The sequence below is a fragment of the Malaclemys terrapin genome, chromosome 5 (genome assembly GCF_027887155.1).
Source record: "Malaclemys terrapin pileata isolate rMalTer1 chromosome 5, rMalTer1.hap1, whole genome shotgun sequence".
Classification (NCBI taxonomy): domain Eukaryota; kingdom Metazoa; phylum Chordata; order Testudines; family Emydidae; genus Malaclemys; species Malaclemys terrapin.
In genome coordinates, this window is record NC_071509.1 from 871,142 (window position 1) to 894,747 (window position 23,606).

The 23,606-nt window shown below is 62.7% G+C and overlaps 2 protein-coding genes across 2 annotated transcripts; one reads left to right on the top strand and one right to left on the bottom strand.

Moving 5' to 3' along the window:
- Window positions 1-2,021: 2,021 nt before the first annotated feature.
- On the top strand, window positions 2,022-15,377 carry LOC128837933 (interleukin-12 subunit beta-like). Its single transcript, XM_054029632.1, has 7 exons — window positions 2,022-2,174; window positions 8,763-8,838; window positions 9,301-9,549; window positions 9,917-10,016; window positions 10,833-11,041; window positions 11,429-11,577; window positions 14,963-15,377. The coding sequence occupies exons 1-7, from the start codon at window positions 2,022-2,024 to the stop codon at window positions 15,089-15,091; spliced, it is 1,065 nt and encodes a 354-aa protein (XP_053885607.1). The 3' UTR covers window positions 15,092-15,377.
- Window positions 15,378-18,215: 2,838 nt separating this feature from the next.
- LOC128838413 (neurofilament light polypeptide-like) lies at window positions 18,216-22,184 on the bottom strand. The gene is made up of 3 exons (XM_054030581.1): window positions 21,057-22,184; window positions 19,922-20,046; window positions 18,216-19,336 (listed from the first exon to the last, which is right to left on the bottom strand). The coding sequence occupies exons 1-3, from the start codon at window positions 22,047-22,049 to the stop codon at window positions 19,285-19,287; spliced, it is 1,170 nt and encodes a 389-aa protein (XP_053886556.1). The 5' UTR covers window positions 22,050-22,184; the 3' UTR covers window positions 18,216-19,284.
- Window positions 22,185-23,606: the final 1,422 nt, after the last annotated feature.

A 23,606-nucleotide genomic window follows, 5' to 3' on the forward strand; every position in this document is an offset into this window, starting at 1 on the left:
AAGCACCCCTCGCCCACAGGCTGGGCCCTTGTGTAACGCCCTCTGGGACAGCCGGGCTGCGGTGCCGCTCTGGCCACGGCCCCTTAGGACCGGGGTGGAGGGCATGTCCCTGCCCTTCCATCAGCCTCAGGGGGCACATCACTGTCCCTCCCCCCACCCAGCCTTGTCCCACTGCACAAGCCTGAGAGCCGGTAAGGGCCCGTCGTGGGCAGCCAGTCCCACCCCTGCAGGGCCCAGGCCAGACCCTCGCCTGCACCACCTGCCGCAGCCCATGGCTAGCTCAGAGCCCCAGGGCCTAGTGGGGCAGAATCCGGGGTGCGGCCCTGGCACCGCGTGAGGGACAGGCCTGGGGAGGACACCGCAGGGGCAAGGGCTAAGCGCTGGCTACTTGCAGTGAAGCCAGGCCGTGAGCAGATCAACTTCTAGCTCACATCCCAGGGTTCTGCCCCCCCCACAGACTCAGCCGGGCCCCAGGGTTCTGCCCCCCACAGACCTGGCCGGGCCCCTGGCCACACGCCCCGAGGTTCTGCCCCCTGCTATGCCCTTGGACACGCACCCTGGGGCTCTGCCCCCCACCCCACCCACAGGCCCCACCGTCCAGCCCGCTGCCCCAGGCACCCGCTCCAGCCACACGTGCAGCTGGCCCACGATGATACCAGGTCTGTATCAATGGAGGCGCTGATCCTGGCAGCCCGGTGGGATCGCTGAGGGTGGGGTGGTGGGGGATTTGAACCAGGTGTGTGGGATGTTAATGATACCAGAGCCTGGGTCTCAGCTGCCGCAATGCCCCCTCCAGTCCAGTTCCACCCCGTCAGCGCTGCCCCGTGTGACAAACTGGGACTGTTCTTACCGTGGTCTGTGAATGCTGACAGGGGAGTGTGGCTAGGATAGTCTGCATTGGGGATGGGAGACTGACCGGAGAATACCTGAGCGTGTAACATGAGAACCCAGGAAGGGGTTAGAGGCCAGGTGACACCTTTGCCCGGGAAACTGAACAAAGGCTGTGGGAGGGGTCGCTGAAGGCAGAGTTTCAGGAGCTGGCTGGTGGAATGGCTGGGAGGCAGACAGGGCTCTGACCTCCCAAGGGGGCTGTGGTACCCTGGGACCCCAAAATGCACCTAATTGTGGGGGGGGGTCCTGTTGTCTGTGCCTGCAAGACCTGTCTTGGACTGTGTTCCTGTCGTCTAAATAAACCTTCTGCTTTACTGGCTGGCTGAGAGTCATGGTGAATCGCAGGGAGCCGGGGGTGCAGGGCCTTGTGTCCCCCCACACTCTGTGACACCCTGGCCTGGCGTGTGTCTGGGTCTGCTGTGACTATCCCCCTCCCCCATGCCTCTGGCCCTTGCAAGGAGCAGGGAGGCACCTCTCCCACCCCCAGCTGCCTTTGGGGTACTGACAGCTGAAGCTGCTGCCGGTTGATTTAACAAAGCCCCATTGTGGGGCCCTTTCCCCAGCCCCTTTGCTCCTGCCCCCATTATGCAGCAGGACCAGGGCAGCTGGGTCTCCAAGTCCCAGTAGCTGCGAGTGCTCCAGCCCCGAAGGCAGCGCTGCCCCCCATCCATGCACCGGCCTCCCCTCCGCTCGCAGCAGTGACTGTGATGCCAGCGCCCCTCCCCCAACCCATGGCAGCCCCCACCCCTGGGCATGCCCACACGCCCCTCATGGCCTGGCTGGGGGCTATGGCGGCTGGGGCCCCACCCATCGGCATGGCCAGGACACTGCGCAGGGGACAGCACCCCCTCCCCCAGCCTGGTCCCAGCAGCGCCCACAGCTGCCCATCACCCCCTCCCCACCCCCCAGCGCAGGATCCCAGCTCTGGCCTGAGGGCCAAGGCAAAGGCAGCGCAGCCCCATTCAGAGCCCCTGGTCCCAGGGCTCCTGCGTGTCCTGGTGCTGGCCCTGGGGGTGTGAGCAGGAGGGGCTGGTGGCGCAGCGGGGCCCGGATGGCAGCAGAGGCCTTGGCGCTGATGGGAAGGTGCCACCACCTGCTGTGGGCTTGACAGGGTGCCAGCTGGGCGGGCCATGGCTGTGAGCTGGGAACCCCTCAATGCCAAGCGGCCTGGGGGAGACAGGAACAGCCTCACGGTCGCCCAGGGGCTTGGCTGGTTCTGGTTCTGGTTCAGGGACACAGGAATTTCCCCGGGGCTCAGGCTGGCCGTGACCTTGGACAGTGTCGTGGGTCCACAGGCTCGGTGCTCACGCGGCTCGGGACAGGGCCGCCCAGAGGGTTCAGGGGGTCTGGGGCAAAGCGGGGGAGCTGCGGCGCTTGTACTCACCCGGTGGCGCTCTGGGTCTTCAGCGGCGGGGGGCCCTTCAGGCATCTTCAGCAGCACTGAAGGGCCCCCCGCCACCGAAATGCCACCAAAGACCCGGACCGCCACTGGGCCAGGGCTTGCGGGGCCCCTGCAGGGCCTGGGGCAAATTGTCCCACTTGCCCCCGCCCCGGGTGGCCCTGGCTCGGGAACAACCCCGGGGGAACCCTTCCTTGTGCCAGCCCCTCAGGGTCACTCTCTTTCTGGGTGGGTCTCTCGACTTCCCTGCCTTCTGGGACTGACCCTCAGAGCCTTCAGCCCCCCCATGTCATGCCGTGAACTCCCTGCAGCGAGGCCACCTGAGCCGGACCCCTGGGGGAGACGTGTACCCCAAAGGGAGCACTGCACCCCACCCTCCCGATTGGCCGGGACTCTCAGCCGGCGGGTGACAGCGGGGGGGGATTTAACAGGTGGCTGGAACGGCGTAGCCAGTCATTGGTTACCAGAGAGCAGAAAGTTACACCCTGGGCCTGCGGGGTCAGCCCAGAGCCCCCAACCCCTCCTTAGTCCCAATCCAGGAGCATCTCTCCTGCCTCCAGCCACCCCCGCGGAACCACCCCACCTGTCCCCTCCTCAGTCCTTTGTCCTCCCGCTGCTAACACCTGGCCAGCTTCTGCGGTGGGGGGATCAGGGTTGTTAGTTGCCAGGTGCCAAATGGCTGGGCAATTGGAGTGGCCATTGTCTTCTGGGACTGTCCGTGGGCCTGGGCAGGGCTGGCTCTGGCTTTTTTGCCGCCCCAGGCAAAAAAGCCTCCCGCTGCCCCCCGGCGGGGAGCACGGCAGGGGAGGGCCTGGCACGGCAGGGGAGGGCCCCGCTCTCCCCGGTGGGCCGGAGCACCAGGGGAGGGCGGCGAGCCTGGCCGTGGCCCCGCTCTCCCCGGGTGAGTGCCGCCCCCCTCCAGCTGCCGCCCCAAGCACATGCTTGGAGGGCTGGTGCCTGGAGCCGGCCCTGGGCCTGGGGACTAGCCAGCCAAGCGCAGTCACACCTGGATCTCTGCACAGAGTAAACACCCTTTTCCTCCCACCTAATTACCCATGCACCACAGAGGGGAAATTGAGGCCTGCACAGTATCCATACATCATATTACAGAAAATTCCCCCTCTGTCCTAAGGGGTTTGTCACCTTCCTCAGAAGTGTGTGGGGGTGGGTCACCAGCCAGGATTAGCTGGGTGTAGCTCACTTTGTCATTTCCCTGTCACTGTGGGGGCCTTGGGCCCTGGGCCCCTCTGTCACGCCTGTTCACTGCCGGTGACACATACAGTCTAGTCCCCTGTGGGCTGTGCTATTTTAGTCCAGTTTTGGTTAAGTGGGCAGGCGCTGGTGAGGGTGGGGCCTGTGATTTACAGGTCAGACTAGCTGACCTGGTAGCCCCTTCTGCCCTTAACTGCTAGGCCTGTCCCCGGAGTCTGGCTCATCACATAATGCCGGATGAGTCTCCAAGGAGAGTCAGGGGCCCCCTGGGGATTACGAGCATTGTGACGTGTGCGCACTGAAGCGATGTGAGGCGTTAGCTGTGCACACTAGAAACACGTCCTCAGTGGCTGCTTCAAGGCATCAGTCACTAGCGAAGGTGCCACGGGAGGTCAGAAATGGGAATCTGTCGGAATGCAAGTTAAACCTTGCAAGCTAATGTGATGGATGCGTCTCCTACCAGCTCAGATGTTACCGGAGCGCTGTGAACCCAGCAGGCAGCCTGAAGCACAGCCCATCGCGGCTAGGACTCTTCAGCTTGGAAAAGAGGAGACTAAGGGGGGATATGATAGAGGTCTATAAAATCATGAGTGATGTGGAGAAAGTGGATAAGGAAAAGTTATTTACTTATTCCCATAATACAAGAACTAGGGGTCACCAAATGAAATTAATAGGCAGCAGGTTTAAAACAAATACAAGGAAGTTCTTCTTCACGCAGCGCACAGTCAACTTGTGGAACTCCTTACCTGAGGAGGTTGTGAAGGCTAGGGACTATAACAGCGTTTAAAAGAACTGGATAAATTCATGGTGGTTAAGTCCATGAATGGCTATTAGCCAGGATGGGTAAGGAATGATGTCCCTAGCCTCTGTTTGTCAGAGGATGGAGATGGATGGCAGGAGAGAGATCACTTGATCATTGCCTGTTGGTTCACTCCCTCTGGAGCACCTGGCATTGGCCACTGTTGGTAGACAGGATACTGGGCTAGATGGACCTTTGGTCTGACCCGGTACGGCCGTTCTTGTGTTCTTATGTGAGGGCAGCAGGTTACCCCCAAAGAGGGGATGGGCTCCTGGCAGACACACAGCCCTGGGGTTGGGGGACAGCTCCAGAGGGGCCTGCCCAGGTGCAGTGTGCAGGTGTAGGTTCATTAACATCTGGAGCAGAGATCCCCCATGATGCAGTGTGTGATGAACTGGGACTGTTCCTACTGTGGTCTTTGAATGCTGACAGGGGAGTGTGGCTAGGATAGTCTGCATTGGGGGATGGGAGACTGACCAAGGGAGAATACCTGAGCATGTAACATGAGAACCCAGGAAGTTGTTAGAGGCCAGGTGACACCTTTGCCCGGGAAACTGAACAAAGACTGGGGAGAGAGTTGGGAGCTGGCTGGTGGAATGGCTGGGAGGCAAACGGGGCTCTGACCTCCCAAGGGGGCTGGGGCGCCCTGGGACCCCAAGATGGACCTAACTGGGGGGGATCCTGTTGTCTGTGCCTGCAAGACCTGTCTTGGACTGTGTTCCTGTCGTCTAAATAAACCTTCTGCTTTACTGGCTGGCTGAGAGTCATGGTGAATTGCAGGAAGCCGGGGGTGAAGGGCCCTGACTCCCCCACACTCTGTGACACAGTGCTTCCCTGCTCCCAGAATTCTGTGCGGTTCTCTGTTCTCCGTTCTGTATGCTAATGAGATGAATCCCTGTCCCACCTTTCATGCAGATGAGGCTAGGGGAGTTGTCTCTGTTCTCCATTCTGTATGCTAATGGAGATGTCTTCATTTTGTCACCCTTGTCAGAAGGGGTCTAGGTGTTGCTCCCAATGCCCTTCACTGCTCTCTGCAAGTCTTTTCTCTGGTCGGTCTTGGTTCAAGCGAGGGGGTGTCGTGTCTTTCATGAGTCAGACAGGCTAGATACTGCGCCCTGGTTCCCCTAGAACACAGAGCTGACTGGTAGCACCCGGGACACCAGAGCCCCAGAGACAGGGCTGGGTTAAGACCAAATGCCCAAGGGGTCACCCCCTGCTCCAACCTAGGGGTCAGGGCAGCCCAGGCTGCAGCCAAGATGGCCGACACGGGGGCGGGGTGCTGCCCTCGCTCCCTGGCAGACGAGGGGGAGGAGGCAGTGGCCGGAACCAGCCCAGTTCCAAACCTAATGGCTTTGGGGGGGGTGGCAAACGGGCACAGGCCTCATGATGGCTCCTCATGTGCCCCGTGAGTGCAAGTGAGCAACCAGCCCGACCCAAGGGCAGACGGGACCCGGCGCCGCGCTGAGGATTGGATACAGGACGTTTAATTGAATAGCAATGGGGCTGTGAAACCTGATTAAGGACACAACAGCTCCTGCTGCTGGCTGGGTTAGACTAGGTGACCCTTCTAACTCTGTGGTTCTGGGATTCTAACTCTTGGAAGTGCCGGGCAGGAAGCTACCAAGGGGATGCGAAAGATGCGGTGGCACCTGTGGATAACATTTGTGGGTTCGAACTTCCCCAGGTCACTGGTTAGAGTGACCCTGCTCAGTTTGGTCTGGAAGGGGGAAGAGATGTGACAAAGTGGGAATATTCTATAATATTTTTATGGGGCCTGTTTGTGCCTCAGTTTCCCCTAAGATGCATTGTTACTCAGTGAGTGGGAAAGGCCTGTTTGCTCTCAGGGCAGGGTAAGACACATGGGCCTGAGTGTCACCTAGCTGTCTGAGTGTTGGTCTCCATGGCCTTGAAAAGACAACCATCAATCCAGTTGCTCAGACATTGACACCCGCAGGATTTGGATCTCCCCACCGTGACGGGGGAGGTGTGAGGCGGGGATAAGAGCTGCTGCTGGCTCTCACCTGGAGTCAGACGAGAGACAGACAGAGCTTGCACCACGTGTTCTCCAAGTCCACTGCAGGCAGGACAAGCAGTACCGGGCCTGCTCGGCTGCAGGGGAGATTGAGGAGAACATTAGGGAAAGTTTCTAACTCTCAGGGTAGCTACACTCTGGACCAGGCATCCAAGGGAGGTGGTGGGATCCTGTCATTGGAGGTTTTAAGACCAGGTTGGACAAACCCGTCAGGGCTGGTCTAGGGTCACTTGGTGCTGCCCCAGCACAGGGAGGGAACTGGATGACCTCCCAGCCCCACATTTCTATGTATATCTCCCCACCCTCCAGAGACAGGAGGGGGGTTTAGTAGCTGGTAGGGTGACCAGACAGCAAGTGTGAAAAATTGGGACTGGGGTGGGGGGTAATAAGAGCCTATGTAAGAAAAAGACCCAAAATCAGGACATCTGGTCCCCCCGAGCCGCTGGTGTCGCCCACCCCTCTGCTCCGTGTGCAGATCTGGCTTCGCTGTGTTGGCTTACGATGCTCCATGGACGAGCTGACAGCCAGACGGGTGAATTGACTTCCCTGGTCTGCCTGAAAACCGGTTTGTCACCCTGCCTGGGTTCAGACGGTAACACGTGTCTCCCTCTTCCCAGCTGTGTGCAGCACAGCTCCCCAGGGAGCCTGGCTTTCCCGACGTGCCCTGCAAGCCAGGCACCAGCAGCAGGTGCTGTCACAGAGCTGTGAGCCCTTTGCCAGCTGGTACCAACGGCCTTGGTGTCAGACACACCCCTCGTCTCCACGTCCACGGCCTTTCCCACCACCTGATCACCTCCCAGACCCCACTGGGCCAACTCCGCCTTTGCCCTGCCAGTGGGACAGCAGACACCGAGCACTTGCCGCAGTTCCCACCTTTGCACTTTCTGCCCGGCTGCCCTCACATGCAGGGCAAGCTCCCCTTCAACTCCGCAAGGCCACCTCATTGGCGCCGTCCAGCTCCCTACAATTACCCCACAGCCGCCCCGAGACCATTCCCATCTCCCTGCCCCCTCGTGCTCCGCCATCTGCTCTCTCATCTCACACGCGGCCTGTGAGCTCCTGGGGCAGGGACTGCCCCCGTTAGATGCTTGCAAAGTGCCCAGCGTGGTGGGGCCCCAATCTCGGGGGGGGGGGGGGGGGGAGTCTGGGCAGCCAGCTCCATGGACACAAATCAAGCCATGCCAGGGCTCCAGGTGAGCGTGACTGATGGGGGGTGATAACCAGGACTTGCTGTGGGGCCAGGCCCCTCGCTCTGCAGGAGCAATGGGGGAACCCTGTAGCTCTTGCTGTGGAGCTGGGCCCCTCACCTCGGGGGATGGGGGGCCCTGTAGCTCTCGCTGGTTTTGGCCCCAGCCCAGTGTGGCTTCTCCAGCTTTCTCTCTTCTGAGAATTGCAGCTGTCAGCTCTGTGGTTTCTCTGGCTTCTGCTTTTTGTGCTGTCGGGGGCTGCCCTGCAGGGCTGGGGGCGAATATATACGGGCCACACACAGCACACCCCAGCCCTGCCACAGCACCAGCCCTGCGAGCAGCAGAGAGCACCGACCCTCCGAGGTGAGGCTGGACGGGATGTGTGTGTGTGGGGGGAGCCAGCAGGCAGCCTGAGGGCAGGACAGGGCACAGCTCTGACCCACGGAGCCGGGGAGCCAGCTGTGGACTCCACTCCAGGGGAAGGGCCGAGAGCCCCAGGGCCAGGGGTGACAGCCCAGGGAGGCCCTAGGGAGAGCGCTGCCTTCTCTGGTGCTGGGGTCCGTAGAGTTTGGGGCTGGGGAGGGGGCTGCAGAGGAAACAGCTGCCATGGCCCACTGCAGGCTCTGGGGGTAGAGTCTGGCTTGACCCTTTCATGCTCCCTGATCCATGGGGCTCTCTACCCCTCCCCCAGTGCTGGGCCCCCTCTCCTACCTGCCTGGGCCCATCACTTCATCCTCTTCAACAGTACAGCCCACTGCCTTCTCCAGCATCCGCTTCTTTGTGGACCCCTCTCTGCCGCCCCAGGCCCTGGCTGCACAGACCCCAACTGCCACCCCAGAGAACAGGGCCCCATCATGCCAGGCACAGCACAGCCCCACGCCCTGAGATCAGGACCCCATCACGCCAACTATGACACAGCCCCCTCCTCCCACCCCAAGATCAGGGCCCCGTTGCATTGGATGTGGCACAGACAGACGACAGTCCCGGCTACACAGACTAAGGGCCCTGGCTCCTCGTGGCCCTGACTGCTCCTGCGGAGGGGGTCCCCCAGGGCTCCCCAGGGCCCCCTGCCCATTGGCTGGGCCCCTCACACGGTGGCTGGGAGTCCTGCGGGCAGGGGCTGAGCGCTCAGGCCTTGGGGCTAGTCTCAGGGTGCTGGGACTTGGTGGCCGGGCCGTTGGGATGTGGAGATCCATGCAGGTGTCCGTGCGAAGCACTAACTCTGCCCCTCTTGCCCCACAGATGCTGATGCTGGTGGCCCTGGTGCAGGTGCTGTGTGTGGTCCCTGCTGCAGCCCTGACGGGCTTCCCCAGCAAGTGTGAGTCACACTCTAGGGAGGGTGATGGGGAAAAAGACTGTGTGTGGGCATGCAGCACACCTGGTCCCTGTGGCGGGGGCGGGGGGGAAGCGCAGGGCCCTGGGGGGTAGGGGTACACCTGGCCCCCTGGGAGTAAGGGAGGGGGACACGGGGCATGCCTGGCCCCTTTGGGAGTCGAGGGGGGAGGCACAGGGAGCACAGGGCCCTGGAGGGGGTAGGGGTACATCTGGCCCCCTGGGAGTAGGGGAGGGGGACATGGGGCATGCCTGGCCCCTTTGGGGGAGGAGGAGGAGGCACAGGGGGTGCAGGGCTCTGGAAGGGGTAGGGGTATATCTGGCCCCCTGGGGGGTGGGCACAGGGTACACCCTGCCCAGGGAGGGGGTGGGGCATTGCAGCCCTTGTGTCTGGCCTGCCCCCGCCCTACGCCTTGGGCGCTGACGCGGCGGGTCCCTTTCTCCCCAGTTCTGGTCGGGGAGGTCAATAGCCAGGTGGTGGTGACGTGCGACACCCCCCAGGAGCACGTGTCCTGGAAGCAGAACGGGGAGCCCGAGATCATGGCTGAGCACTACGTCGCCGGCCGCACCCTCACGCTCGAGGGCCTGGACCAGCCGGCCACCGGCAACTACACCTGCTGGCACGGCCCTCGCCTGCTGGACTCCACCTACGTGGTGGTCAGCGACCCGGAGTACCCCCTGCTGCAGGACTCCCCAGGTACCTGCCATGGGAGGGTGGGGGGTGAGAGCCAGGAACTCCAGCTCCCCTGGGGCTCCACACCCACAGGACAGGCGGGGGCAGCGCCCAGAGCTGTCTGCTACCAGGGCGCAGAGCGGGGGGGGGACCGCCCGGGGGGTCAGGCTGTCAGGGGCGGGGGGCACCAGCCGGGGGGAGGCAGGGAGCGGGGGGGGGACCGCCCGGGGGGGTCAGGGGCGGGGGGCACCAGCCGGGGGGGCAGGGAGGGGGGGGACCGCCCGGGGGGTCAGGCTGTCAGGGGCGGGGAGCGCGAGGGGGGGCTTGCAGGGGGGCCGGGCTATGGCGGGTCGCTGTGGGGCCGGGCGATACTGACCCATCCTGCCCCCAGGCCGCGCCGTGACCTGCCGGGCGGAGTCCTACCGCGGCGAGCTGAGCTGCTCCTGGACCGCGCTGCGCCCCGCCACCTTCCGCGCCCGCCTCTCCCGCAGGTGAGTGCCCCTCCCTTCCCCCGCCCCCCGGCCCCGCCGTGCCCCTCCCTTCCCCCGCCCCCTGTCCCCCGGCCCCACCTCCCTGGCCCCCGGCCTCACCCTTCCCCCGCCCCCCCGTCCCTACCACCTGCCCCCCGGCCCCGCCCCTCTGCCCCCCGTCCGCACCCCCCCGGTCCCACCGTGCCCCTCCCTTCCCCCGCCCCGCTGCCTCCCGTCCCCCACTGCCTCCCGCGTTCCTATTTCCCCAGTCCCCTGGCCCCGGTCCTCGCCGTGTCCCTCCCTTCCACCACCCCACTGCCCCACCTGTCCGCACCTCCCTGAGCCCCGGCCCCGCCCCACTGCCGTCCGTCCGCCCGCCCCCCTCTACTTCTCCCGCCCCACTGACCCCCGGCCCTTCCCCCGGCCCCGCGCCGCCGTGCCCCTCCCTTCCCCCACTGCCCCCACTCTCCCTACCCCCTCCGGCTCCCGGCCCCGCCTCCCTGCCGTGCCCCTCCCTTCCCCTGTCCCACTGCCCCCCCTCTCCCTACCCCCCCGGCCCCGCCCCCGCGCCCCGTAGTGCCCCTCCCTTTCCCCACTGCCCCCCCCGTCCCTACCCCCCCAGTCCCCTGGCCCTGGCCCCGGCCCCAGCCATGCCCCTCCTTTCCCCCGCCCCACTGCCCCCCGTCCGCCCCCCCTCCCTGACCCCCATCCCACCCACCCCCCGGCTGGACCTCGTCCCGCTCCACTCTCCGTCCTCTGTCCCCACCTCCCCAGCCCCTGCCCCCGGCCGGACCCCCTGCCCCACGCTCCGCCTGACCTGCCTGTGCTCTGCCGCAGCCCCGGTGGCGCCCCCGGGGCCTGGGTCTACGTGGGCGGAGGCGCCGCCTTGCAGGGCCCGGGCTGGCCCCAGCCTTTCACGGTGACCCTGGCGGACGGGACCTTCTGCCCCTTCGCTGAGGAGCCGAGGCCGCTGGAGCTGGCGCTGGAGGGAATCTCGGCTGAGAGCTTCGTGAACATCACCCGCAGCCTCTTCCTCCGGGACATCGGTGTGTCCCGCCTGGGTACCGGGCCCCGCACCCGAGAGCCCCCCCGCATGGGGTACCGGGCCCCCCACTACCCCAGAGCCCCGCTGCATGGTTACCGGGACCCCCCACTCAGTGCCCCAGAGCTCCTCCCCCCGCATGGGTACCAGGCCCCTCGCTGCCCCAGAGCCCCCCTGTGTGGGTACTGGGCCCCCTACTGCCCCAGAACCCCCCCCCATGGGTACCAGGACCCACATCTCCATCCAGGGCTGGGGTTAGGCAGCCTTGGGGTGATGGGGCCCTGCGCCAAAGGCCAAGGGGAGGGAGTACCCAGAGAGTGGAGGGGTTCCCCTTGCCCATCGGTCTGATCCCACCCTCCCTCATGACTAACTACAAAGAGTCTGCCCACAGTGAGGCCGGGCCCACCGCAAGACGTGTCTGCACAGAGCAAGGGCGGGCGCCTGCACCTGTCCTGGGCCCCCCCAGCCTCCTGGTCCAGCCCACACTCCTACTTCCTCCTGCGCTACCAGCTGGAGTACCAGCACTGGGACGGCACCACGGTAACTGTCCCCCCACCTGTCACCTGTCCTGCCTAGGCTTGTGTCACCCCTTTTCTGCCTGTCACCACACGAACACAGCACCATGGTAACAAGCCACACCCCTACCCATCCCCCCCCCATAACTCCCCCTGCTTGTATCACCCTCTCTCCGCCTGTCACCCATGCAATACACAGATTCTAAGGCTAGATTAGAAAGCACTGTCATCATCAGTCTGACCTCCTGTGTCACACAGGCCAAAGCACTTCCCTGAGTTCATTCCTGTCTGAGCAAGAGCAGATCGGTTAGAAAAATATTCCGTACCCATTTAAAAATCATCAGTGATGGAGACTCCACCACAGCCCTTGGGAAGAGGTTCCCATGGCTAATGTCCTGAAAATCAGGCACAAACTTCCAACACTCTGAATTTGTCTATCTTCAGCTTCCAGCCATTAGATCAGGTTAGACCTTTCTCGGCTGGACTGAAGAGCCCCTTATTAAATACTTGCTTCCCAACTACTTGTAGACAGGGGTCAAGTCACCACTGAACCTGCTCTTTGTTCAGCGAAATAGACTGAGATCCTGGAGTCTGTCACTATCAGGCAGGTTTTCTAACCCTCTGATCATTCTCGTGGCTCTTCTCTGACCCCTCTCCAATTTATCCACATCCTTCTTGAATTGTGGGCACCAGAACTGGGCACCAGATTCCAGCCGCAACCACCCCAGTGCCAAATCCAGAGGGGAAAATCACCTCTCTGCTACTCAGAGTTCCCTTGTTCACGCATCCCAGTGTGGCATTAGCTCTTTTGGCCGCAGCATTGCACTGGGAGCTCATGTTCAGCTGATTATCCACCATGACCTCCTAGTGCCTGTCAGAGTCCCTGTTTCCCCACCCGTGAGTATGGCTGACACCCTTTGTTCTCAGATAGGACTTCACATTTGGTTGTATTGAAATACATATTGTTTTGCTTGTGCCCAGCTTCCGAAGCAGTCCAGATCGCTCTGTGTCACTGCCCTGTCCTCTTCGTTATTTCCCACTCCCCCCATCTTCGTGCTATCTGCAAACTTTATCAGCGACGATTTTATGTTTTCTTCTAGGTCACTGATAAAAATGTTAAATAGTGTAGGGCCAAGGGCTGATCCCTGTGGGACCCACTAGAAACACACCCACTTGATGATAAGAGGGATAGTCCTCTCATGGATGTGTGACTTGTTAAAAGACAGGAAACAAAGGGTAGGAATCAATGGTCAGTTTTCAGAATGGAGAGAGGTAAATAGTGGTGTCCCCCAGGGGTCTGTACTGGGGCCAGTCTTATTCATAAATGATCTGGAAAAGGAGGTAAACAGCGAGGTGGCAAAATTTGCAGAGGATACAAAACTACTCAAGATAGTTAAATCCGAAGCTGACTGCAAATTGTTACCAAGGGATCTCACTAAGCTGGGTGACTGGGAACAAAGTGGCCAATGAAATTCAGTGTTGACAAATGCAAAGTAATGCACATTGGAAAGCAGAATCCTGACTCTGCATACAAAATGACGGGGTCTAAATGAGCGGTTACCACTCAAGAAAGATCTTGGAGTCATTGTGGATAATTCTCTGAAAACTGCTCAATGTGCAGCGGCCGTCAAAAAACCTAACGGAATAGAATCATTAGGAAAGCGCTAGATAATGAGACAGAAAATATCATAATATAATATAATGTAATAACGTAAACCCATGGTGCTCCCACACCTTGAATACTGCGTGCAGTTCTGGTTGCTCCTCTCAAAATGGTATTTTGTAATTGGAAAAAGTACAGAGAAAGGCAACCAAAATGCTGAGGGGTGTGGAACAGCTTCCGTATGAGGAGAGCTTAAAAAGACTGGGACTTTTCAGCTTGGAAAAGAGATGACTAAGGGGGGAGGGGAGGGTGTATGATGGAGGTTTAGAAAATTGTGAATGGTGCGGAGATGGTGAATAAGGAAATGTTGTTTACTTCTTCACATAACACAAGAACCTGGGATCACCCAATGAAATTAATAAGCAGCGGCTTTCAAACAAATATAAGCACACTGTTAACCTGTGGAACTTCCTGCCAGGAGACGTTGTGAAGGCCAAAAGTATATCTGGGTTCAAAAAAGAATTAGATAAGTTCATGCAGGATAGGTCCATCAGTGGCCGTTAGCCAAGATGGTCAGTGACACAGCCCCATGCTCTGGGTGTCCCTAAACCTCTAATTGCCAGAAGCTGCGACTGGATGGCAGGGGATGGATCATTTGATAATTACCCTGTTCTGTTCATTCCCTCTGAAGCATCTGACACTGGCTATTGTCGGAAGACAGGATACTGGGCTAGATGGACCATTGGTCTGACCCAGGACATGTCGAAACTACCACTTATGTCGACAAAACTTATGTCGCTCAGGGGTGTGGGTCATTCTGTTTACCCTTTTTAAATATTGACACATCATTAGCTTTCTTGGAACTTCCCTTGGTTGTTCCAAGAGTTATTGAAAAATCAGCATGAATGGTCTAGCATGCGTCTTTACCAGCTGTTTTCAAACTTTTGGATTCAAGTTCTCTGGAGTTGCTGATTTAAAAATATCTAACTTTAGCAGCTGCTGTTCAATGTCCTCCTTAGTGATTGTTGGAATGGAAAGAGTGTTATCATATGAGATGAATATGCCATCTGGCTTCTTCCCAAGTAACAAACAAATATTTATTAACACTTCTGCCTTTTGTACACTATTATTGATAATTCTACAATTTCTGTCTAGTAAAGGACAAAAACCATTGTTAATATTCCTTTTGTTCCTAATATACTTTTAAAAACGTCTTCCTTGTGTCCCTTTGCTTCCCTTATCAATTTTCTACAGTTCCTCGCTTCTGATTTATATTCATAGCTATCAGCTTACCCTTTCTTCCATGTATTATTATTTTTTTTTAATAGCTGCTTTTATTTCCCCTCTTTCTAACCAGTGTAGCCTTCTTCCTGGCTTTTTGGGCATCTACTAACATGTTCTTGTACAGTTCCCAATTATCATTCACATTTTCTGTTTTAAATTGTCTCTTCCAACTGATTTGGCTTATGATTGTTTTCAGCTTGGCCCTTTTAAAGAGCCGAGTATATATATTTCTGTTTGGACTTTATTTTGCGTATGTATCACAAATGTTGCTACAATGCTGTTTGAATCAGGAAGTTGACGTCTGTCACTTTCAGATGTGCTCCCTACCCACTCATGGCTCCCCTTCCAAACCGCAGCCCCGAGCAGCAGCCACCTTTCCCGAGGGCAGCCTGGCTTCAGGCCCAAATGCTGAGAATCACAGACCTCCTCTCCCAGAGTTCCTCTCCCCCACCTGTGTCACGTCTTCCCTCTGCCCTGCTGAGGTCATGGCAAGCCCCCCCCTCACTGTTTCTCTGTATTTCAGGGTTCCCTCCAGCTGGAGGGGGTGACGGAGACGAGCGTCGAGGGGGATGTGCGGTGGGTGCAGATCCGCTGCCAGGACCCCTTGGTGAACTCCACCTGGAGCCCCTGGACCACCTGGCAGAAGGTGTGACGGGGCCTGTCAGAAATGGGTCTGCAGCCCCCTTACCCTCCAGCCTCCGCACATTGGCACCCTCAACCCATCCCCCCATCTGCTGTATTTAACCCAGCCCCTGCTGCCCCCATCTAACCCTAACACTGGCCAGACACCCCCCCACCAAGGGGTCTAGGATTTGGGGCTGCCGACCCCAGAGCCCTGTCCCATCTTGATCCCCCGGACATCACCCCTTCCCACCAGCTGCCACGGCTGGGATCTGTTCTCCTGAGCGCCTACAATAAACGACAGCTGGTGCCCTGGACTCGGTGTTGTCTCATGGTTCAAGGGCAGAGGGATGGGCCAGGCTGTGGGGTGGGGGGCAGCTCATGGGGGGAGGTTTGTGGGTCGTGTGGGGATGGAATGGGAATGGCCCCATGGAACCTGGCTGTTCCCTCCAGAGGCAGTTCCTGGGTCTGCCCCTGGCCACACCCTGTGCCCCAGTGAATAAGTCCCACTTCCCCCAGGGGCCCTGGCCAGCCTGGTTCTGTGTGCAGTCCCCATAGCTCCCAGCCCCCTTGTGGGGAGACGTGTACCCCAAAGGGAGCACTGCACCCCCACCTCCCTGATCGTCCGGGACTCCCAGCCGCCGGGTGACAGCGGGGGGGTTAGCAGATGGCTGGAACCGTGTAGCCAGTCCTTGGTTACCAGAGAGCAGAAAGTTACAGCCGGGGCCTGCAGGGTCAGCCCAGAGCCCCCGACCCCTCCTTAGTCCCCATCCAGGAGCATCTCTCCTGCCTCCAGCCGCCCCTGCGGAGCCACCCCACCTGCCCCCTCCTCAGCCCTTTGTCCTCCCGCTGCTCACACCTGGCTGGCCTCCTAAGGAGTGGGGGTCATCCTGGGTCGTTTGTGGCCGGGTCCCAAATGTCTGGGCAATTGGAGTGGCCCTTGGCTTCCTGGATTCTCCATGGGCACAGGACTAAGTGTTAGTCAGTCACATCTGGATCGCTGGTAACAACCTTTTCCCACCACCTCGTCAACCATGCACCACAGGGGGAAACCGAGGCACACACATTCATACAAAATATTACAAAAAATTCCCATTCCATCACACCCCCCCGTGTGCTATATCCCAGCAGGGGCAGTTTATCAACCCGCCTCTCCCCCCCCCCGCCATGTGGTATATCTCAGCCAGTGCAGGTCACACCCCTGTGTGGTATATCCCGGCGGGAGCAGGTCACACACACACCCCCCCCCGTGGTATATCCCGGCGGGAGCAGGTCACATCCCTCCCCCCCACCCCCGTGGTATATCCCGGCGGGAGCAGGTCACACACACACACCCCCGTGGTATATCCCGGCGGGAGCAGGTCACACCCCTCCCCCCCCATGGTATATCCTGGCGGGGGAGGTCACACCCCATATTGCCCCCTTTCCCCCCAGGTGGCAGCATTCAGCACGGCTGCATAGCAGGTGGTGTACGGCTCCCCCGCCCGCTCACCATGCTCTTCCCGCCCAGGCAGCCTGGCAGCGTCCACCCCAGGGGCCAGCTGGCTGCCGTGTCATCTCCTGCGCCCACCAGCGCCTCGTCCTCTCCCAGCACAAGCGCTTCTGGGCACTGGTGGGTGAGCCGGGGCCCTGCACTACACCAGCCTGCTTCCCACCAGCCCTGGCACAGCGGTGCCACGGGAACGCCTGCATGCTCAGCATCACCTGGAGGTGAGGGGGATGCCCGGCTCGCCCCAGCCTGGGGTGCCACAGCAGGGCCCTGCCCAGGCCTGGGTGGGGGCACCATGGCAGGTGAGAGCTCGGGGGGCACGAGGGAGTGTGCAGCTTCCACGGGGCGTGGACCCGCCTCATCTGGGGGGCTCTATCCCCAGCCAGAGGGAGAGGCTGCCCATGAAGGGACCCCTGGAGCCAGTGGGAGGGGGTGGCCTTCTAGCACTGAACTAGCCGCAGCCTGGGGCAAGAGCGCTTCCCTCTAGCCCGTCTCTGGGGCTGGGCCCTACCCTTGGCCCGTGGCCTGGCCGGGCAGCTGCAGGCACCAGGGGGAGAGAAGTCGCTGACAGCAGACAGGCCAGAACACACCCTTCTGCAGGAGTGTCATGGGGGCACTGCAGGGAGCGGGGCAGGAGCCCTGGCTGTGGGGGGATCTCCCAGCTACCCCAGTCCCGGCCTCTCCCAGCAGGGGGCGCTGTGGGGGGATCTCCTAGCTACCCCAGTCCTGGCCTCTCCCAGCAGGGGGCGCTGGGGGGGGGAGGAGAGAGGCAGGAGCCCTGGCTGTGGGGGATCTCCCAGCTACCCCAGTCCCGGCCTCTCCCAGCAGGGGGCGCTGTGGGGGGATCTCCCAGCTACCCCAGTCCCGGCCTCTCCCAGCAGGGGGCGCTGTGGGGGGATCTCCCAGCTGCCCCAGTCCCGGCCTCTCCCAGCAGGGGGCGCTGTGGGGGGGGGGGGGAGAGGGGCAGGAGCCCTGGCTGTGGGGGGATCTCCCAGCTACCCCAGTCCCGGTCTCTCCCAGCAGGGGGCGCTGTGGGGGGGGGGAGAGGGGCAGGAGCCCTGGCTGTGGGGGGAGTTCCCAGCTACCCCAGTCCCGGCCTCTCCCAGCAGGGGGCGCTGTGGGGGGTGGGGAGGGGCAGGAGCCCTGGCTGTCGGGGGAGTTCCCAGCTACCCCAGTCCCGGCCTCTCCCAGCAGGGGGCGCTGTGGGGGGGGGAGAGGGGCAGGAGCCCTGGCTGTGGGGGGGGGGCTGGGCAGGAGCCCTGGCTGTGGGGGGATCTCCCAGCTACCCTAGTCCTGGCCTCTCCCAGCAGGGGGCGCTGGGGGGGGGGGGAGAGAGGCAGGAGCCCTGGCTGTGCGGGGAGTTCCCAGCTACCCCAGTCCCGGTCTCTCCCAGCAGGGGGCGCTGTGTGTGGGGGGGAGAGGGGCAGGAGCCCTGGCTGTGGGGGGAGTTCCCAGCTACCCCAGTCCCGGTCTCTCCCAGCAGGGGGCGCTGTGTGTGTGGGGGGGGAGAGGGGCAGGAGCCCTGGCTGTGGGGGGAGTTCCCAGCTACACTAGTCCCGGCCTCTCCCAGCAGGGGGCGCTGTGGGGATCGTGACCCTGAGCTGCTGCATTACAGGGCTGTGCTCATCCCCCCGGTTCTCACCAGCCCCCAGCGAGAGTCTCTGGCTCAGGTTAATGCCATGGGGCTTTTATTGAGGTGCTTCCATTGCTGGCACAGGCAGCGTGGCAGTGCCAGGCCGGTCCTGGTGCTGCTCTGAAAGGGTGGCTCGTGCAATGATTGGGAGAGGTGACGGGTCTGTGCCTGCCCCACACTGACTGATGCAGGAGAGCTGCCTGCAGGGGGCGCTGTGCTGATTAGCCCCACACCCCCTCCAGCTGCATGGGGGCTCCCCGGGGGATGTTCCAGGGACAGCTGGACTGGGCACTGTGGTGGCGGTGAGTGCCCCCTGCAGGAGAGGCTGGGCTGGCTCCTGGCTCTGTGGGATCCCCCAGCTGTGCCGGGGACATCCAGTGGTGGGAGGCAGCTCCGGGTGTCGCAGCAGGGCCAGGAGAATGGGGTACAGCTCCCCCGCCTGCCCCCCCTGCACTGTTTGCCCCCTGACAGCAGGGGGTGCAGCCTGGGTCAGCCCAGGGCCTAGGGGCAGTACTGCCTGCGCCCCGCTGCGGTTCTCCCTCGGCATGGCCGGGGTGGGCAGCTCCGAGGGGGGACGTCACTTGTGGTTTCGCTCTCCGGGTTCCGGAGAGGGCACATGCTGCTTGTGGTTCAACTCCCGGTGCCCGGGGGCCGTCACGTGGGTAGGAGGCAGCTCCACCTCAGGCTGTAGCGAGAGGGCCTGAGCGCCGGGGAGCCCTGCTGGGGCCCAGAGGTACCCGGGGCAGGTGCTGGGCTCCTGAGGACACACCCAGGAGGCCTTGTCCAGCGGGGCCTGGCCGTGCTCAGCACAGCGCTGGGAGGGGCTGGAGTCCAGGACACTCCTGGCCTCTCCCTGCAATGGTGACGTGGGGTCTGGAGCCTGCCCCGAGATGGGGCAAGGAGGCCAAGGGGCTGCAGCCAATGAGACGGGGGCTCTCACACGCACCTGACTCCTGGGGAACGGCCCTGCAGCTGCCCGACTCCCTCAGCACTGGAGGCGACAGGTGAGTGACTGGAGGGGTGTGAAGGGGACAGGGCAGCAGGGGGGTGCAGGGAATGGGGGGTGACTGGGGGCTGCTCTCCTGCTGCAGGCCCCCGCTGATCACAGGGGGGATGAGTAGCTCAGCCGGATCTCTTCCCCCTCCAGCAGCTTCCTGTAAGACACCCAAAGGGGATAGCGCAGGTCAGCCCCCCAGCCCAGGTCCGAGCGCAGGGAGAGGCACCACAGCCGCCTGACGGGCCGAGCTCCGAGCCCTGCCCCAGCACAATAAACAACGGGGGGATCTCCGGCCCAACCAGGCGGAGCAGCTCCAGGTCCATCCAGCAGGGGGCAGGCATCCCCCTGTGACCCAGGGAGCGACCTGGGCACCGAGTGATTCTGGGGGCTGGCGCGGGGGCCCTGTCCATAGCAGGGAGATCTGTGGGGCAGAGCTCGCTGCCCTCGCGTTGGGGCGACATGGGGCTGGCGTGTCCTGCAGCAAGATAGCCCGAGGGCAGCCAGAAGCATGTAATCTTTGGCTCCTCCCCCTCAGAGTGGGGGTCGGGATCCTTCTCCCCACAGCACCAGCAGGGGAGGAAACTGAGGCGAAAAGGGAATGCAGTGCAGGGCTGGGAACCAAACCCAGGAGTCCTGACACAGCCCACCCTGCAGCCCGCCTCCTGGGGACAGCCGCTTCCTTCTGAAGCCTGGGGGAGCTAGGGGCCCAGCTGGGGGCCAGGCAGAGCTGGGGGGCCAGTACCTGTAGGCGGCGATCTCGATGTCCAGCGCCATCTTGACATTGAGCAGGTCCTGGTACTCACGCAGGTACCGCGCCATCTCCTGCTTGGCCTCCCTGATCTCCTGCTCCAGGTCAGCCACGCGCTCCTGGCAGGGAGAGAGGCCTGGCCGGTCAGTGCCGCCTGGGCCCTGCTGTCGCTCTCAGCCCTGGGCCTGCCACGTCTGAGCCCGGGGGGTCACGACCCGGCCCCAAGCCCCACTGCCAGCCAGGTCTCAGTGCCTTCGCCCCCTGCTCCATCACTCCCCCATCCAGCCAGTGTCTGGCCAGGGTACCCAGCCCCCCACTGGGCAGAGCTCCCAGCCTCCAGGCCCCACGGCCAGAGGCACTAGGGGTGGGAAAGGCTCCAGGGCTGGGGGCAGAGCTTCCCCAGGCTCTGAATGCCCCCACCCTGGGGCTCCCCACCCTGCCCAGGGAGCTGGCTCCAGACAGACCCATTGCCCTGCCAACGCCTCCCATGACCCTCGGCCCATCTGGCCGCCACTGGGGCCCGGCCCGGTCACCTCCATGGCATTCATGCCCTCAGGGCGTCTGAGCCGACACAGCACTTCTGTTGGCTCCTGGCGGCTCCGAGCCGAGCGCAGGGGCCATGGGGGCACTATCCCTCTGAGCTGGGCAGCGGGACCGTCCCGCCTGGCCAGGGCCCCCTGCACTGGCTGCAGCAGGGTCCCTGCTCATTGAGAGAGAAACTCCAGAGTGTGCTCCCCTCCCTTCCCCCACTCCTTGCTGCCCCCAGGATGCAGTTTGCTCCCAGTGCCCCTCAAACGGCCCGGCCGCTGGCCCCGCTCCCCCTGGCCCAGAGCTGCCTTCTCCCAAGGATTGAGGGCACTTCCCAAGCTCCCTCCTTGTGCCTGGTGCCAGCCGCTCCCCAGCGCAGGCAGTGATGCAGAGCCCTGCCCGGGGCTGTTTGCACCCTACTGCTGCTTGTGGGGAGGGCGTCGGACCCTGGCAAGGGGACTAGGCAGACCTGGGCCCAGCTTTCTGTCCATGCCATGGGGGGCTAAATGAAGCGGAGAACCCAGGAGTCCTGGCTCCAGGCCCGTGTGCCTGCCCTCCACAGGCGAGGGAGCCTGGCTTGCCCTGCAGGCCCTGGCCTCACCTGGTACGTGGCCACCTCGCTGCTCTGCCTGTCCTCCACGCTCTCCAGCTGCTTGTTGAGCGAGTCGATGATGCTGCGCAGGGCCTCGACCTCGGCCGAGCGGGACTGCAGCAGGCGCCGGTACTCGGCCGTCTCCTCCCGCATGGACCTCACCGCCTCGTTGTTCTTGCTGGCTAGCTCGGCCACCGAGGCGAACCTGGTGCGGTACCAGTCTTCGGCCGCCTGCATGTTCCTGCCGGCCAGCGTCTCGTACTGCGCCCGGATCTCCCGCAGCGCTGCCGCCAGATCGGGCTTAGCTCCCGCCAGGCTCACGTCCACCGGCAGACTGGCCGCCTCCACCTGGGCCGACAGCTCGGCACTCTCCTGCCCGAAGACCTTGTGGAGCAGGGAGATCTCCCCCAGCAGGGAGCCGATGCTGCCCTCCACGTCGCTGTTAGCCAGCGCGGCCTGGCCGGCCTCCTCCCGCACCTTCTGCAGCGTCTCCTCGGCCTGCAGCCGCAGCCGCGCCTCCTCCTCATAGCGCTCCTTCAGCTGGCTGCAGGAGTCGCGCAGCTGGTCCCGCCTGGCCTCCATGCGCATCTTCTCGCCCGCCTCCGCCTCCAGCAGGCCGCGCAGGCCGCGCAGCTCCTGCCGGTACAGCAGGTGCAGGCGCGAGGGGTCCTGCTGCTTCTGCCGCAGCGCCTCCAGCTCCACCAGCAGCACCTTGTTCTGCTGCTCCAGCCGGCGCACCTTCTCGATGTAGGTGGCGAAGCGGTCGTTGAGGTCGACCAGCTGCTCCTTCTCCTGGGCCCGCAGCCCCAGCAGCTCCGCGTTCAGGCTACTCACCTGGGACAGGTCCAACTTCTCCAGGGAGGCGACGCACCCCGAGCGCTTGGCAGGGGCCAGCGCCGGCCGGTGCAGGGCGTACAGGGAGGAGGAGACGGTGGACTTGGTGGAGCGGACGCTCCGGTACTCCTGCCACGGCTTGCGGAAGCCATAGGGGTCATAGCTCATCTTGGCCAAGGGGGCCTGGCTGCCAGGGCAGCTGCAGGCGGGGGGGCGGGTGAGCGGTGGGAGGCAGAGCCAGCAGTTGCAGCGAGGGGGGGAGCAGAGGCTGCAGCGGGGGCTGGGGGGGGAGGGGGCACAGCCAGCAGCTCCAGCACCAGCCACGGCTCTGCACCAATGCCAGAATGCTGCAGTGCCCTTGCCTTTATATAGGCCCCCCCCCCGCCCCGCTCCAGCGCGCCGGGCCAATCAGAGTGCGCTGCGGGCGAGCAGCAGGAGCAGTTCGCTGGTTCTCGGAGCCCAGGAGCTGGGAAGAGAAGAGGGAGGGCGCAGCCGGCAGCGAAGGGGCTGCACGCCGGGGCCCGCCCACCCCACTCTGGTGCCCCCTGTCACGGAGTCCCCGGGCGATGCTCTGGAACTGCTCCCCACAGAGCCAGTCAGGACTTTGGGGAGCCTCCTCTCCCTCGGAGCAGACTGTCTTCAGGACAAGCAGCTCACACGGCTTCACCTCCTGGGTCTCTCCTGGGAGCATTCAGCATATGCCCCTCTGTGCGCTTCCCACAGCGAGTCCACCCAGGCGGGGTCCTGGGTAAGCCAAAGGGTTCTGCACCCCCCACTTTGCAGTCAGACGTGACTCTCAGCCAGCCAGTAACACAGAGGTTTATTAGATGACAGGAACACGGTCTAAAACAGAGCTTGTAGGTACAGCGGCGAACGGGACCCTTCGGCCGGGTCCATTCTGGGGTTCAGCGAGCCAGACACCCCCATCTGCCTCACTCCCCGTCCCCAGCTAGCCCCAACCCAAACCCCCTCCCGCCCCTCCTTCTCTGCTGAGTTCCTTTCCTGGGCCAGGAGGTCACCTGATCTCTTTGTTCACCTTTAGCTATTTCCTTGCAGGGGGGGAAGGGGCCTGGCCATTTGTTGCCAGGGAGACAGAGTGTCAGTGATTTATGCACACTGGCCTTTATTCCGCCACCTAGAGACTTAAGAAATGCATAGGGGAAACTGAGGCACACACACACAGTATTCAGAGGAAACATTAAGAACAGTCCCACTTCGTCACACCCCCTGCACCCAGCACCCCCAGCAAGGCTGGGGTGCGATGTCCGGCCCCCGTGGGGTCCCAGGGGTCCCCCTAGACTGGCCCGTCTCGCTGCAGCTGTTACCCTGGGACTCCTGCTCGGAGTGTGACACAGGCAGCGCGATCTGCGCCAGGGAGCGGGCAGGACGGGGGGGGGAAGCTTCCCGCTACCCCAGTCCCGGCCTGTCCTAGCAGGGGGCGCTGTGGGGGCCGGGACAGGATCCCTGGCTGGGGGGGCACTCCCAGCTACCCCAGTCCCGGCCTGTCCCAGCAGGGGGCGCTGTGGGGGCGGGACAGGATCCCTGGCTGGGGGGGCACTCCCAGCTACCCCAGTCTCCGTCTGTCCCAGCAGGGGGCGCTGTGGGGGGCAGGGCAGAATCCCTGGCTGGGGGGGGGAAGCTCCCAACTACCCCAGTCCCGGCCTGTCCCAGCAGGGGGCACTGTGGGGGTCAGGGCAGGAGCTGGCTGGGGGGGAGCTCCTGGCT